The following is a 15,159-nucleotide window of genomic DNA, read 5'->3' as shown; positions in this document are numbered from 1 at the left end:
TCAAAATAAGTTTGCATGGATTAGAACATGGCTCACCTTTTTAGCTTTATGCCATCACATGAATTCAAAATTCAAAGGACAACATCAAGAAAATGAGGTCCTTTCTTTTGTTTTACGGAGGGAAAATAAAGTTCATTATTTTTTATCATCATTATTTATTTAGTGGTAGTTTGTCAGTATTATGTATTAATTTTTATTTTTATTTAAAAATATATTAAAATAAATTTATTTTTATTTTTTCAAATTTATTTATAATATCAGCACAGCAAAACTATCCAAAAACATTTAAAAAACATAATTTTAAACAAGAAAAACAAAATTTCAAATTTTACACAAACAATATTTTAGTGGTAATACCAAATATGTAATTAATCTTCGATATCGTTTTTAAAAGTGGTTGAAGTGAAAATGTTTCAATTTTTTTTCCATTGTAATACTCATCATGGCTTTAACCAATAAAAAAATTAAATATTCTCTAATTATATTAAGATCTCATTATAAAAGAAACATGCCTAAAATAAAGGATAAAAACATAAAATAAATTTATATTCGAAACAATCTTAGAGAGAATGTTTATATTTTCAAAACAGAAAATATATACGGATATATTCTCTTTATTTTTACTATTTTTATATATTCTATCTTAAATAAACGAAAGAGGATCATGTGCCATCCCTCCAATCTAAGCCGAAATGGGAAGAAACTTTTGGAATGAAATTTGCACGCTGATTCCAGACAATGGTTTTTTTTAATTTTTCTGCATTTTAAAAAAAGCATGTGAAGATTTGAATATAAATGGTAACAAATAATTAACCTAATTAAGCACACAGTTCACAAACTTTATATGATTTCATTAATTTAGATCATGTTTGTTTTTATATTTTAAAAATTTATTTAAAAAAATTTATTTTTTTTTATTTTTTTTGTTTTAAATTAATATTTTTTTGGTGTTTTTAAATTATTTTGATATGTTGATATCAAAACTAATTTTTAAAAAATAAAAATATATTATTTTAATATATTTTTAAATAAAAATAATTTTAAAAAATAATCAAAACCACTAGCACACTCTCACTCCACTTTTAACCAAGAAATAAAAATATGGAAGGAAGATCTCAACAGTAATATCCTTCATTTCTCTCAAAACCCACACAGAGAGTAATCATTGCACACAGTGATGAATCTAATGAACCATCAACTACCATTTAAATCACAGCTAACCATAATTAACTATATCCTAGAGAGTAATCATCAGCATCCTCCATTTGAAAACTTCATCCTCCATTCAAAAAAAAAAAAAGGCAGCTAGGCTAAGACAGTTCATGTTCATTATTGGCATCTTAAATTTAAATCTCAAATTAGATTTATTTGATTAGAATTGATGAGGCTAGAGAAGTTAATTCAAGATTTAAATCGGATTAGGTTTTAAAAATATTAGTTGGGATTTAGCCTGTTCTACCTATACTAAACGCATAACAATATCAAAACTCGGATTAATTTTTTTAAAAAAATAAAAACAGTGTTTTAAGTGACTAGAATTTATACGAGTTTAATAACTTTACATCAAAATAAAATGATAAAATATATAAAATTTAGATAAAAAAAAATCTAATTTCAATTAGCACTCAACAAGAAATTGTCCCTCATGGGGCCATGCATGGCCTACACTAGTGCCCTCCTCTCAATACCCTTGGCACGTACCCCACAAACTCCATTCACTCGCGTCTATCTCTTCACCTTCTCTTACACACAATCCAATCTCTCTGACTCTCTTGTCCTCAAAAATCCAAACTCCCTCCCATCTCACGTTCCCATTACATTAGCAAAAAAAACACCAAACTTTCAAAAGTGACTGAACTCTCTCTCTTTCTCTCTTCTTGTCTTAAAAATGCTTTCTTTAACCAAAATCTCTCGAAGAACCCATCTTTTCTAAACTATGAAAGATGGGTTTTTTCCGGCGACTTTTTGGTGCCAAGAAGAAGTCTAGATCTTCAAAAACAACACCCTCTTTGTCACAGTCCAAGAAGGTTGATCAAATTTTGTTATCAACTACTCCTTATGATGCTAATAATTTGGATGCTAATAAGCATGCAATAGCTGTGGCAGCTGCTACTGCTGCTGTTGCTGAAGCTGCACTTGCTGCTGCACAAGCGGCTGCTGAGGTTGTTAGATTGACTAGTGGTGGTTGTGGTGGTGGTGGTGGTGGTAATGTTCTTGGTGGCAGTCACCGCCGGTTTGTGGAGGAAGTGTCGGCGGTTAAAATTCAATCTGCCTTTCGTGGTTATTTGGTAAGTGTCCTCTCTTTTCTTTCATGCTCATGAGTTTTTTCATCCACAAATACCCCTTCAATTTGAGGGCCATTGCGTTTGTTTCTTTCGTTTGATTTGATCTTTTGGTCATTCATCACGGAGATTTTTTTTTTTTGAGCTCTCCTGCTTGATGAGGAAAATAAATAGAGGAAGAAAACGAATTTGAATGGTCAATATTATTATTGTTACTTGGGAATTGGGAATATCTGGGGATGCATGCAGAAAGATTTAATTCTCTTTGATTTTTGCATAAAAAAAATTGTTTTGAATAGTATTTCTTTCGTTTTGGTCCCTAAAATGATAAAGGTAGAATTTTTGGAACTTGAGTTGTTGAATGCATAGAAATTCAATTTCCAAGATAATAAGTTGTAGTGGTAAATTTTTTAATTTTTCAAATTGGAGACTTGGCAATTAAGAAATTAAAACCCACGTAGCAAAATAATTAAGTTAATAAGCTATTGGCTAATTCTTCTTCTTCATCTTCTTCTTCTTCTTCTTCTTCTTCTTCTTCTTCTTCATGGTGTTTAAATTATTAATAACAAAATTCAACTACCGTTTCACTTGGTTTCATTAAGTGATAGCAACTATTCCTTCCACAAAAATAATGCAAAGGCTATATCTTTTCTTAGGGTGGTCCAAAACGCAAAAAGAAAACAAAGCAAAAAACAGTTCCTTCTATGGCCAATAAGGTGTAACCGACACTACTGTATTTGCCTATTGGGTCACACCCTCGAGTAATATCACCATCAAACTTTTAGCTATAGCTCAAACAGAATTGATTCTATTCTTTTTTTCAAAAAAATAAAATAAAAAAATCTGCCTTTGCCTGTGTCTCACGCATGTCCTCTCACGTGTTTGTGTCATCTTGTGACTTCATGACATGATGAGCATTCTTCCCTGGAACATAATTCCCAGCCTTTTATCTGAATTTTTTTTTTTATTCCCTTTGGCTCAAATTTTAATGCCCTTGATCATTAAAAAAAGAAAGAAATTAAGTAGTATTTACTTGTTGATCAGATTGCTTGCTACATTCAGAGTGATTTCTCTGTGTATGGTCTCTACCTTTTCTTTCTTTCTTTTTTTGTGATGGTGCTGGTTGTTATGGCCTTATGGGGTTGAGTGTCTGCTTTTTCATGATTCTACAGTATGTATATATATAAATATATATAAAAAAGGGAGCCCACAGAATTATGCCCACAGCTATGAATTGCTTCTTTTTTTTTTCAAATTACTTTCCAATTTTTTTTATGCATACCATCATTCCAGGTTAATTTAATCCTTTAAAAGTTAATTCTTTTTGTTAATTTATCCCAGAATTGTTTTGATGATTGTTGAAATGATGCCTATATTAGTTTGAGAAATGGTTTTCATGATAACAGCCGTATTGTGGTGGACGTTTATCAAAATGATGTATCTAGGAATATGAACAAATGGACCATATATGGATGGAATTATATGGATGAGATGTGCAAGTGCTAGGTTCAGGCCAAGTTATCATTGTCAAATGAGCTGGTATTGAAGGAGTAATTAGTACTCCAACTGGGTCGGATTTTTAGTACCGATTTAATTAGGGCCAACATTCTAATATTGTTGTAGCTTGAATTTGAAGGTGTTCTTGGATTTTGGAGTCTAGGGCTTGATGTGTTTCTTTGCAAGTTGAAATTTTTTTTAAAAGGGAAATGTAGCTTTTTGTTTATTTGTCAACTTCAAACTTTAGTTGATTGATGAAAATAATTTTTTGACAGTTGATTTTCTTATCAAAGTTCACACAACTGTCCCTAAATTTGCAATGATTTTCCAATTTTATCTGCCCAAGAACAACTTTACAGCCAATTTGGTTGAAAGTTCGAGTCCTTCCACTACCATGTTCTATTTTTTTAATTTTGTGTGTGTTGAAATAATGATTAAGCCCACACCTCCTTTTCAAGAACTCCGTGCCTCTCATATTCTTCTTAAATAGCATGCTTATCTGATCCATTGCATTTAAAATTCCTGGAATTTGGTGCCAGAAGAACTTGATCTTTGAAACTTAAATAATTCCATAATGTAACGCTTTTTTTTATTTGTTTTATTTTTCATATTAAAATTTGGTTATGGTTAAGGCATGTAGCAATACAAGTGCTTAATGATTGTTCTGCATTTTGTTTTTCTTACATCCATTTGATTGGTATAGTGGATATTGATTTTTTTTTTATTTTTCTGGTGACAATGAAGGCAAGGAGGGCACTAAGGGCACTAAAAGCATTGGTGAAGCTTCAAGCGTTAGTGAGAGGCCACATTGTGAGAAAGCAAACAGCAGACATGCTTAGGCGTATGCAAACATTAGTGAGACTGCAGGCTCGAGCCCGTGCTAGTCGCAGTCATGTGTCCGACTCTTGGCATACTACTAGCAAGTCCTCCCATTCTCGATATGCTGTAAGCATACTTCCTTTTCTGTTTATTTAGTTGTTGGTTTTAAAAAATGTCTAACTGTTTGTAATATGCTACGAGTGATTGAGTATGGCACTTCAAATGCTTGCCATGGGCCTGCACAAATGTCTATGCACATCTATGCTTTATTTTTGAAGGACCACGTCCACATGGCAACTTACTGGTAAAATATAATCTATCCTTTTTTTATTTAAGGAAGAAAAAAAGGTGCATGTGAATGCAAAGAAACCGAGCATGGAGCATGGTAAAAGTGCTTTCTCCATGCTTGTTGCTAAACTTGAAAGGCAATTGGCTTTGCAATTTTTCAAGTTACACTAGTCCCTTAAGAACGGTATATGGTATTCGGATGTGGATTGAGAGACAGCTGTGATGAGCATAAGAGGGCATCTTAGTGATGGCTCTTAAATTATCATCATTTTACCCTTCAATCTTTTTGTTATCTTATGGAGTGAACAATTTTCCAACTCACTTGTTGCTTGGCATCTCATTGAGCAAACCCATGAGTTGCAGAATTTACAAGGCCAAGACAACTGGTCTCCACCTGATCAATGCATACCCATGTGACTCAACTAGAAAAGATATAAAGCTTTGATATGATTGTTGATATATGTGCTTTTTTTCTTTTGTGATACCCACCCCTTAACTACATTTACCACAGGTCCCAGCAAGTCCTTCCAAGGATCACCTGTTTCGTGCTTCTAGTACCAAATTTGATGGCCCCTCAATTCTCAAGGTACCACTTGATTGTTTTCATAAATTCTTTTGAATGATTATCCCATTGCCTTCAATATATAGCAATTCACTACGGAACTCTGAGTGCATTTTTCCATTTCAATACATGCAGAGATGTGGTTCAAATGCAAACTTTAGGGAGAGCATTGACTTTGACAAAGTAAAATTGGGTTCAAATTGGCTAGAACGTTGGATGGAAGAAAGTTTATGGAATGACCATGGCAGCAATCCACTGAGAAATCGACATGCTGATGACGAGAGGAGTGACAAGATCCTTGAAGTAGACACTTGGAAGCCCCATGTGAAATCCCAACAAAGTAATCGAACATTTCAGACTTCACAGCATGCTTTGGCTTCAGATCATAACAATCAGATCTTTATGACATTTGACTCTCCATCAAAAATATCAAAAAAAGCACCAAATCCAATGCCGAGCATCCCTTCAGGAGAAATTTTGTACTCTCTTAAATTACCCCTAGGAAATGATGAAGCAGTTTCAAGGACAGCTGAGAATAGCCCTCGTCTGTTTTCTGCAACATCTAGACCTGGAAGTAGTGGTAGAAAAGGTGGAGGCCATTTTACGCCCACAAGGAGTGAGTGCTCTTGGGGCTTCTTTAATGGATACCCGGGTTACCCCAACTACATGTCTAACACAGAATCATCTCGAGCCAAGGTTAGGTCACAAAGTGCCCCAAGGCAGAGGCTTGAGTTTGAGAAATACGGTTCAAGCAGAAGATCTGTTCAAGGGTATTATGATGCAGACATTCGATCAGAAAGGGGTTTTGCTCAAAATACTGAACTTCCTTCTGGCTACTCGAATAGATTAGGAACTTCCAACTTAAGGTGACAACTGTTTATTTTCTTATCTGTTTATCCTTTTCCTTTTCCGGTGTGTGCGCAAATGCTATTGTTGTAATTATTTGATCATGATCTGACAAACTGTCCTTACAGAACTGAACTTTTAACATTTTGAGTGTTTCAGATTGATGTAATATCCCAAAATTGTGCGTGTACCTTCTTTTATTCCAACAATGTTCAAGTATTATTATAGTTTGCTCATATTTTCTCATATTTCTTGTTTCTTCTTGTGTCTAAATATATGATCCAATTTTTCTGCCATGCTGAAACATTATGCAAGAAATGTTTGGTTCCAGTGGCTCAACTATTTTCATTCGAACAAGGATTTTGCTGAAGACAGTCGTGACTGCATGTAGCACGGATCCTCGCCGGGAATCAGGACTGGTTTGTATAGAGGGTTAAGATCTGCGACTGTCCTTAGCATAGCCAATATTTGCTTACAAATGCCAAAAATTTCTGCCATGTTAAGCTAACATCAATCACAAAGCTAACGAGTTAGAAGCAAACAGATAGCAAAATCTGTATCTTTATCTCACTGTGGATTCACGGAAACTAGACCATTTCACTTGTTTTATCTACATTGGATGGTCCCATTTGATCTGTCAATGGTTGTCTGAAAGGGCTACATATCAAAGTGAAAAGAATGCACTAATGCATCGCGGTTAAAAAGAACAGCCTCTATATCTTGTTTAGTGCCTATATCAGTCAAATGTAAAACTTTGGATTCCCAGAACATGCCCAAGGAATCATTATGTTGAAGAATGTTGATGATGTGAAATTTTTAATTGTGATGGTGACATAGCAGGAACAATTCAGTCAGAGGAATACGACTTGAACAGCAGGTGAGGGTGCAAATTGTCTTTGTTTCATCTCATTTTGTCTTCAATTTCAGATCCTAGAAATTGCAATGTTATAGTATTGATGTTTATTATGTGATTTTTAATCATGATAGATTGGACTGAAATTTTACAAAAATTATTTCAGAATTTTTTTTTCTTACTTGGTTTAGAAATCTTAATACTAATTAGATTCTATATTAATCGAATAACTTTCAATAAAGATTTTTTTTATATAAGGATTAGGATTTAGTTCAAGAACTAAGTATCAAAAAGATTGTCTAACTTATTTTTCAGAATAAATTTGATTATTTGAAGAATTATTGATATTCAAAGTTTATTACATCAGAATTTTCTCTACAATTTAGCTAGTTTATGAAATCCCAATTTCTTTTTTATATATATACACGCTAGGTCAAATATGATTTATATATAGGGTGGCGGTATTCACACGCTCTGAAATGTTAATCATGTGAGATCAATTAGATGTTACATGATCTAAGATCATGAATGAAATGAAATTACATGGAGTGAGATTAAATCTTAAGGCAACAATTAAACTTTGAATTTGCTCTTACTAGTTCTTGAGAGAATAGTGATTTAGCTTGTCTAATCCAATCTAAATGCCAATTAACTTTGTGTGTCTTTCGGTGAAAAGTAGCAATTGATCACATATCCAACTTTTTAACCTATCTAGTTTTGGGAGTCCTTCACTATGGATCTGCTTTGATTAAGCATTATTAAAAACAAAAAGCTTAAAGTGAAAAGATATGCTCGATTCATGAATGCATCTGTTCAAACGATAATTACTAGCAGTGCATCTTTAAAACGAGGAAGCAAACGCCATGGACAAAATCAATAGTCAATCCATCAATACAAAAGCTCAGACCTGCTCTTATTTGTATTTTTCAGTGACTGTACTTGAAGACAAGCTTCTTATTCAGTCTCCCATCTGCATCACCTTGAACCAGCTTCATAATTTCCTTGACCTCAACTCGAGGTACACTGCATTTCCATGTAAATATATAGGCATTAGATAACACGAAATGATGACAGGCATGATTATGATAGCAGGTGATGGCAGCTGTGAACCAGCCACAGGATACAAAAGATAGATATCTCTTCCTAAATTGTACTAATGTTAGTGGTAGCCTATTTAAAATAGCAAATGTACTATCATGTAATGAAACAGAAATTAGATGGGCTGGAGAAAGGCTTACAAGGAGCAATCTGTATTGGGATCAAGAACAAACCCTGGATTTACTCCACAAAAGCCTGGAAAAGTAGCAATGACTGTAGCGTTAGGATTATAGGTGTTTGATGAGGCCCATTAAGCATTGACATATAGACCTCCTGTTATTCCCAGATTCAGCAATCACATTCAAGCTCATCATGGAATCACAACATGGTGAACCTGGAAGTGGGTCTGGTGTACCATAGGTGATGAACGTGGAGCAAGCCGTGAGGAACCCTGCCAGGGTGGTGCAATCGACATCGGCCGCCACTGCCACGGCCCATGATAGCAACAGCAACAATAGCACTCCTGTCATTATTTTTTGGACCTCCATGTTATAAAACTTGATTTCGACAACCCTCTTGTATTAGTTCAACAGTTGAGTTATTTAATTCTTAGTGTTTATTAAGCTGGGTTGGTGTGAAATGAAGAATGTGTGCTGCTCTTTCATGGTGGTTGAATGAGCCTGTAGCAGTGGTGGAGCCTGACATTTAATTGCTCAGGGATGAAATAATATTAGAATGATAAAATATGAGATTTTATACAGAAAATGCACCATAATGATGCGATTTCTATATAATATTAAGGTTTAGATTTATTTAAATAAACGAATAAAAAATTATTGATTTATAGTTTAACTTGCATGAAAATTAAGATTTAACGATAATTATTTTGTCATTAGCAAGAAATTATAATATGCAAGCAATTACTAATTACTAATAAATCTTATAATATAATGCTACAACATATTAATCAGTTTGATTTTTCAATTATTTATCATTAATGTGAGATAAATTAATTTAAGGAAATGAAACTAGGGATGGTGCCCTTATATGATATCATATATATGAAAAAAATAATATAAAAGGAAACTACGATTAAAAAATAATATTGAATGCAAAACCACGTAGAATAAGTTCTATCCAAATCAATGAATTATTCTTTAATCTATATAAAAGTAAAAAAAAAAAATTATACCAAAAAAGTCATATGAATTGATGGTGTTAACAAGAGTTAGATTTTAGATTTCTTTGATAATAATACTTACTATATAAAAGAGAGATAAATATAAGAAAGAGATAGAAAATAAAAAAAAAATATTTTTGAACCCAGAAAAAAATATCATTTTTATAAGTTTGGAAAGTGTATTCATGAAATAATCATCGATAATTACTTCTAAAATCTTTAGAGTGATGTGCCCTCAAAATCCCTTAAGAATCTAATCTAAATATACCTTTTATCATTATATCAAAGAGAAATAAAAAATAATAAAAAGCAATATTAGTCTTTGAAAAGAAAATAGCTTTTATCCATTAACGTATATACAGTGAAAATTAAGACTCAATTTTTTTTATATTTTTTTGGGTCGAAACATAGCTTGAAACGCAGCAAATCACTGAGGAGACAAATGATGAGGGCACGGTTGTTTTTTTATTTTATTTTTCAGGAAACAAGAACTTTCTATTGTAGAAAATGATGAGCAATTACGATGGCAACTTTTTTGGGCGTTGGAAAAAGAAGGCAAACAGCAAGCCAAAGTAGTTTCTAACGTAAAACTATGCATAAATATACAAATTATACATATAAAAATTGAAATATTAAACCCATAAATTAGACCATGAGCTTTGTTTTCCCTACTAAAGGTTGTTATCGTTACATTTCCATCTGGAAGTAGGGACACAGCTGAGATAGTGACACCAATGGCAATGATCGTTTCCATTTTCTCCCTTGAACAACATCACCAATGCCACTGTGAATCTGCATTTTTAAGTAAAAGCATCAGAATCAATGGAAGTAAAGACTCGTTGATCATGGGAGAAAAAGATAGGTAGATAAGGATGCCAACTCTTCAAGCAATGGCAAGCAGAAAATGTTGGAATTAATTTTGAAATCTATATTCAAAGTGTCTTTTAGTTCTCCTATACAACCACATGATCAAACTTTAAATCCAGAGACCTCAGAATTTTCTCCATCACTTGAGCATCATCAATATTTTCACCATTCCCATCTGGTGAACCAGCAAGCGTACCCTTTTTGCCTTTTCAACTCCACTATAAGTCCTATTGACATCACTGTATCGCAACCATAGGGAGTTGACATTGGGTTTTTTGTGTCGTCATCTAAGTGGAACAATAAGTTGATGCCCCACAACCTCAAACTAGACATCGGTATTCAATGGCTGGTAATATTGGGTAAGGGGCATCTGCAGTCCACAGCTAAGTGAAATAGTCCCAGTTGTTTGCCCTTTCGGTAACATCAAATGGGTCTCCAACCTGGCAATCATCTTAGGACTATAATATTATGTCGTTATGCTTATGATAAGGTTGTGTTCGAGATGGCGAGATTAATGAAAATGAACATTCAAATGACATGGAGATAATAAGTCAATGAAAATGACAGTTTAAGTTGATAATTTGGAGCTTGAGCATTGACTCACCCTACAATCAGCAGAATCACAGAAATCAGCCATAGAGCATATTGGTGAGCCCTGTACTTGGATTTGACACCAACACCGGAGGGAACATTTCCACGCTCTAGCCAGCCATACTGAGGACGGGGAAGCAGAACAAAGCCTAGGAGGAATCCTGACAGAAATCCACCAATATGGGCAAAATTATCAACATGTGGCAGAATTCCTATTGCAAGGTTAATGACTATTATGACCAGTAGTGTAAGCAGAGCTGCAGCCTGTGGAAGCAACAAATGGCAGGAGTGAGGGAAAAAATCGATCCAACTATGTTTTGTTCATGTATAAATGCCATTATATCTCTATGGTTGCGATACAGTGATGGATAGCCAGAAAATGGTACTGAGTTTTGCACAATGGCATAGCACTAGAATGCCAAACAACGTACAAACACCACTGACCTTGTTGGTATAGATACTCCAGTTTGTAATTAGCTCTGAGAGCATTGCTCCAAGAAGCCCGAAAAGGGCACCTGAGGCTCCAACTGAGATATTGTTTCTAATAAATAGAGAGGAAAGCACACTCCCGCCAAATCCTGACAGCAGATAAACAACTCCAATGCGAACTGCCAATTTGTGACAAAAATGCAGCTTATCATAAGGTTAGTCGTGCTACTAGAAATAGAAGCATAAATTGCTGCTCGACTTGAAGTTTCGTCAAACTTTACAGTTGGTATTGATAGCGAAGAAGTATTGGCCTCGGAAGGCAGATTTTGATAGCTACTTACCAAACCCAAATTGCTGCTCGAGACGAATGCCAATGAAGACCAGGCTCAGCATGTTTGCAAGAAGATGAATAATACCAGCATGCAACCAGATACAAGTGATAAGCCTCCATCCCTGGTGCTTATCTACAACCTTGGTCCACTCAAGAGCTCCCAACCTCTCCAGTCTTTGCAAGTTCAAAAAACAAAAGGAACAAGCTTCAATTAACTACATTATGTTTCTTCTACCTTCCTTGGCATTTCTTAATGCAAGTGACAATGATGAACCGAGAAACAACAGCTTTCAACAAGCTAACTATTCTGACACCAAACATCAAATACCCCTTAATAATCACACACAAAAAGAATATTTTCAGTGTTAGAAATGTTGGAGAAAAACCTATTTCATCAGATCCATGAAATTTTCACCAATGAAGCCTTGAATCCACCATATAAATATATAATATCTGAGACCAATAATCACTAAATTCATGCCATTTCCTCCACAGAGACCAGCCAGGGAACACTGCCATGAAATGCAGTAATTGAGATTTGGACATCAGCATCTAAAGCAGATCCACTAAACTCTCTCTTCAAGTATCTAATCAATCAAAATCCCCCAATGGAAACCACACACAAGGCATTTCATATCAAAGCAATGCCAAATTTCCAAATTCATATCTACACAAATAAAAAGGGAATCAAAATTCCTCCCCAAATTCACTTGATCCATCAAAAAACATTGAAAAACAACACCCCAAGAATCTAAAAAGCTCACTCATAAAGAAATTTAAACCACCACAAGCATTTAGTATTTATCAAAGTAAAATGACATGAAACAAAAAGAAACAGAAAAGGCAAAGGCAAAAACAAGAAGAAAGTATACAAGGATCAAAAAGTGAATCAAAGAAAGTGAATTACGTACGTGGCAGAAGAGGGGCCAAAGAGAGGATTATCTTTCAAAGGCTCAAAAGAAAACCTCCCAAGAAACCTTGCAACGCACTTCCCTTCAAGTCTTCTATGTAAATGTTTAGGACAATTATTGATGCACATCACAACAATGAAGACAGCAACATTTGCCACCACGAACATAGGTACAAGCCATGATGTCCTGTAATGAGCTTCTGTGTCTTCTATCGGGTATGTTGAAGTTGATGATAAGTAGCTGTTGCTGTTGTTTCCTCTGCTCTTAACTCCCCCTCCTCTTTCTGTGTCTTCTCTTGACATGTTTGATGCTTCTTGATGGTGTTCTAGCAGGTGTTTCTTTCTTTAAAAAGAACTGTATTTTGGTTTCTTTTTACCTTGATCTCTCTAGAAATGATGTGGTGGTGGTGGTGGTGGTGTTGGTGAGTTCAATGGTTTTTAATGGACAAGGAAAGAAAGTGGGTGAGGATTTTCAGGTTTCTAACTGCCACAGTAAGCAAGGTAACCTCCTCCCATTACATTTTTCATTTGATCTGGTACAAACACTACCATGGTTCTGTTTTTTTTAACAATCCATCATTCTTTTGACATGTTGGCTATCCAATTTTCCTTCATTTTCTTTTTTGCAGTGAATTGGTATATATTTATTCTAGAAATTATCATGTGAAAGTAATCTATTACTAATCACATTATCTTCATTTAATACTTTACATACTGAAACAGTATTTGGTAAAATCCCAAAGGATTAGTCTAATGGTTAAGAAAGCTTGATCATTTAATTGGTGGATAGATACGAAAGCAATGGTCATGGAAGCAGTGGATGGAGGCTGGTTCTACGCGGTCTTTCGCTTTCTGTTTATTCGTGGAAAGCAATTAAACTTCGAGAAAAGGACAAGTATCCTTTATGTTTAACCTATGTAAAAAGGGGTAAATATTGAATTAGTGTATGATTAGGGTTCCCGGCTTGAATTAACATTTGATCTGATCTCCTACCTAAAATGTATCTTCAGGAATGAACAAAAAGAATTTATCATAAATGTAATATTAATCCTAGTATGAATTAATTAATCTTAATGTTTGAATGCTAATCCGATAATGCCCTAGCTTTTAAAACAATATACAAAGAGAGGGAAATACCTCTCAAGCTACATCATGCACTCAAATGATCATCAACATGAGAGCTCAGACACTAATAAAGATAACCTCTGAATATTTTTATGAATAAATTGAATAATTGATCCCTGGTAATAATCCCAGAAAAATGTTCTCAGTTTTCCTTTGGTTACTCCATACAATTATTGAGTTGGTACCAGCTCAAAGAAAACGACAAGATCATCGTTGGAGGCACCAGCTTCATGTTCACAGAAATTTCAATTTTATTGCCACAATTTTAATGTTGTAGTCCTGTGCTTGCTGTCTCCTCCTGTTCTTCTGATGGCTGTGTGATTTTTTGGCAAAAAGAAAAGGAAATGTTGCCAAGTTAGTGCTGCGTGCTTAATCAGGCTTTAATTAAACCATTAAAGGGTGTACTTTGAAATGCAGGTTGAAACAAAAAAAACCTAACACTTAGGATATATTTGGCATTGCGATCTGTTTTGAGATATTTTTTTAGTTTTAAATAAATTTTTTTATATTTTTAGATTATTTTGATATAATAATATCAAAATAAATTTTAAAAAATAAAAAATATATATTATTTTAATACATTTCAAACAAAAAAATTTAAAAAAACAATCTTTATTATATTCTAAAACACGTACTTAATTAATGAACCCAAGGGTTTTTTTTATTGAAGTAGAAAACAATGAATTTGATTCTCTTATCGTTTCATACAATTATAAGATTCCCATATAGTAAAGTTAATATATATATATATATATATATATATATATATATATATATATATATATATATGGCTAATTACTTTTCTTTTCTTTTTTTGTTTTCACTTGCGTATGAGCCAATTCTTGATTGGTAGCTTGCAGCTAAAACGAGTGATGAGATGGGAAGATGTTCAAACCTTTGTTTTTAAGACTTAGATATGGAAGTATGAGAAGGAAATCGATGACCTGATTGAGGGTGTTCTTGCTTTGTTTCATTACGATGCAATTGGAATAGCTTTGCATCTCATTAGATGCATGTAATTTTAGCTGATTTGAGCCCTAATATTGATCCATCTGTCGAAGGATATATTCCCTTTAGTTACTGTTTTCAAAAGAATTTTATATACTGATTTATTTTAATATTTTTATCTCTCTCTTTCGTATTTATTAATTATATTACGGGACAGCACAACGTGATTGGTAAAGGAAAACACACTTTTCTCTTAAAAAAAAAAAGGCTGCTGCTTTAAATTTCTTTTGCTGTTCTTGCATTACATATGTTAAGCTTCTTGTTCTCATTCTGGCTTGCAGCAGGCAAATTCCACTTTTCTGATGTGCTGGAGATGGAATATCCATAACCTGGCTAAGCAAATTAGCCAGGTAAGTCATGCCGACCAGCTGATGATCATTTTCGAATGATCTAGTGATATATCAATGCTGGCAACCCTTTCTTTCTTTTTTATTAATTATTTCCTTTTCTTTTGCGTTGGAGCATCTAGAATTCTGCCTTCAATAGCTCCTTTAGCTGTTGAATGGAGGAATAGAAATAAGAACATAAAAAAG

At 33.9% G+C, this 15,159-nt stretch overlaps 2 protein-coding genes across 2 annotated transcripts; one reads left to right on the top strand and one right to left on the bottom strand.

The window, feature by feature from the left end:
* The first annotated feature begins 1,752 nt into the window (after positions 1-1,752).
* LOC7454500 (protein IQ-DOMAIN 23) lies at positions 1,753-6,540 on the top strand. The gene is made up of 4 exons (XM_002322425.3): positions 1,753-2,288; positions 4,524-4,724; positions 5,398-5,472; positions 5,584-6,540. The coding sequence occupies exons 1-4, from the start codon at positions 1,944-1,946 to the stop codon at positions 6,316-6,318; spliced, it is 1,356 nt and encodes a 451-aa protein (XP_002322461.1). The 5' UTR covers positions 1,753-1,943; the 3' UTR covers positions 6,319-6,540.
* A 3,398-nt stretch (positions 6,541-9,938) lies between these two features.
* On the bottom strand, positions 9,939-13,150 carry LOC7454498 (RHOMBOID-like protein 3). Its single transcript, XM_002321869.4, has 5 exons — positions 12,495-13,150; positions 11,594-11,757; positions 11,268-11,431; positions 10,837-11,087; positions 9,939-10,157 (listed from the first exon to the last, which is right to left on the bottom strand). The coding sequence occupies exons 1-5, from the start codon at positions 12,794-12,796 to the stop codon at positions 10,037-10,039; spliced, it is 1,002 nt and encodes a 333-aa protein (XP_002321905.4). The 5' UTR covers positions 12,797-13,150; the 3' UTR covers positions 9,939-10,036.
* Positions 13,151-15,159: the final 2,009 nt, after the last annotated feature.

This window comes from Populus trichocarpa, chromosome 15 (assembly GCF_000002775.5).
Source record: "Populus trichocarpa isolate Nisqually-1 chromosome 15, P.trichocarpa_v4.1, whole genome shotgun sequence".
In the NCBI taxonomy this organism is placed as follows: Eukaryota; Viridiplantae; Streptophyta; class Magnoliopsida; order Malpighiales; family Salicaceae; genus Populus; species Populus trichocarpa.
Note: the sequence above shows the minus strand (reverse complement) of the source record. Positions and strands in the feature narration are given on the sequence as shown.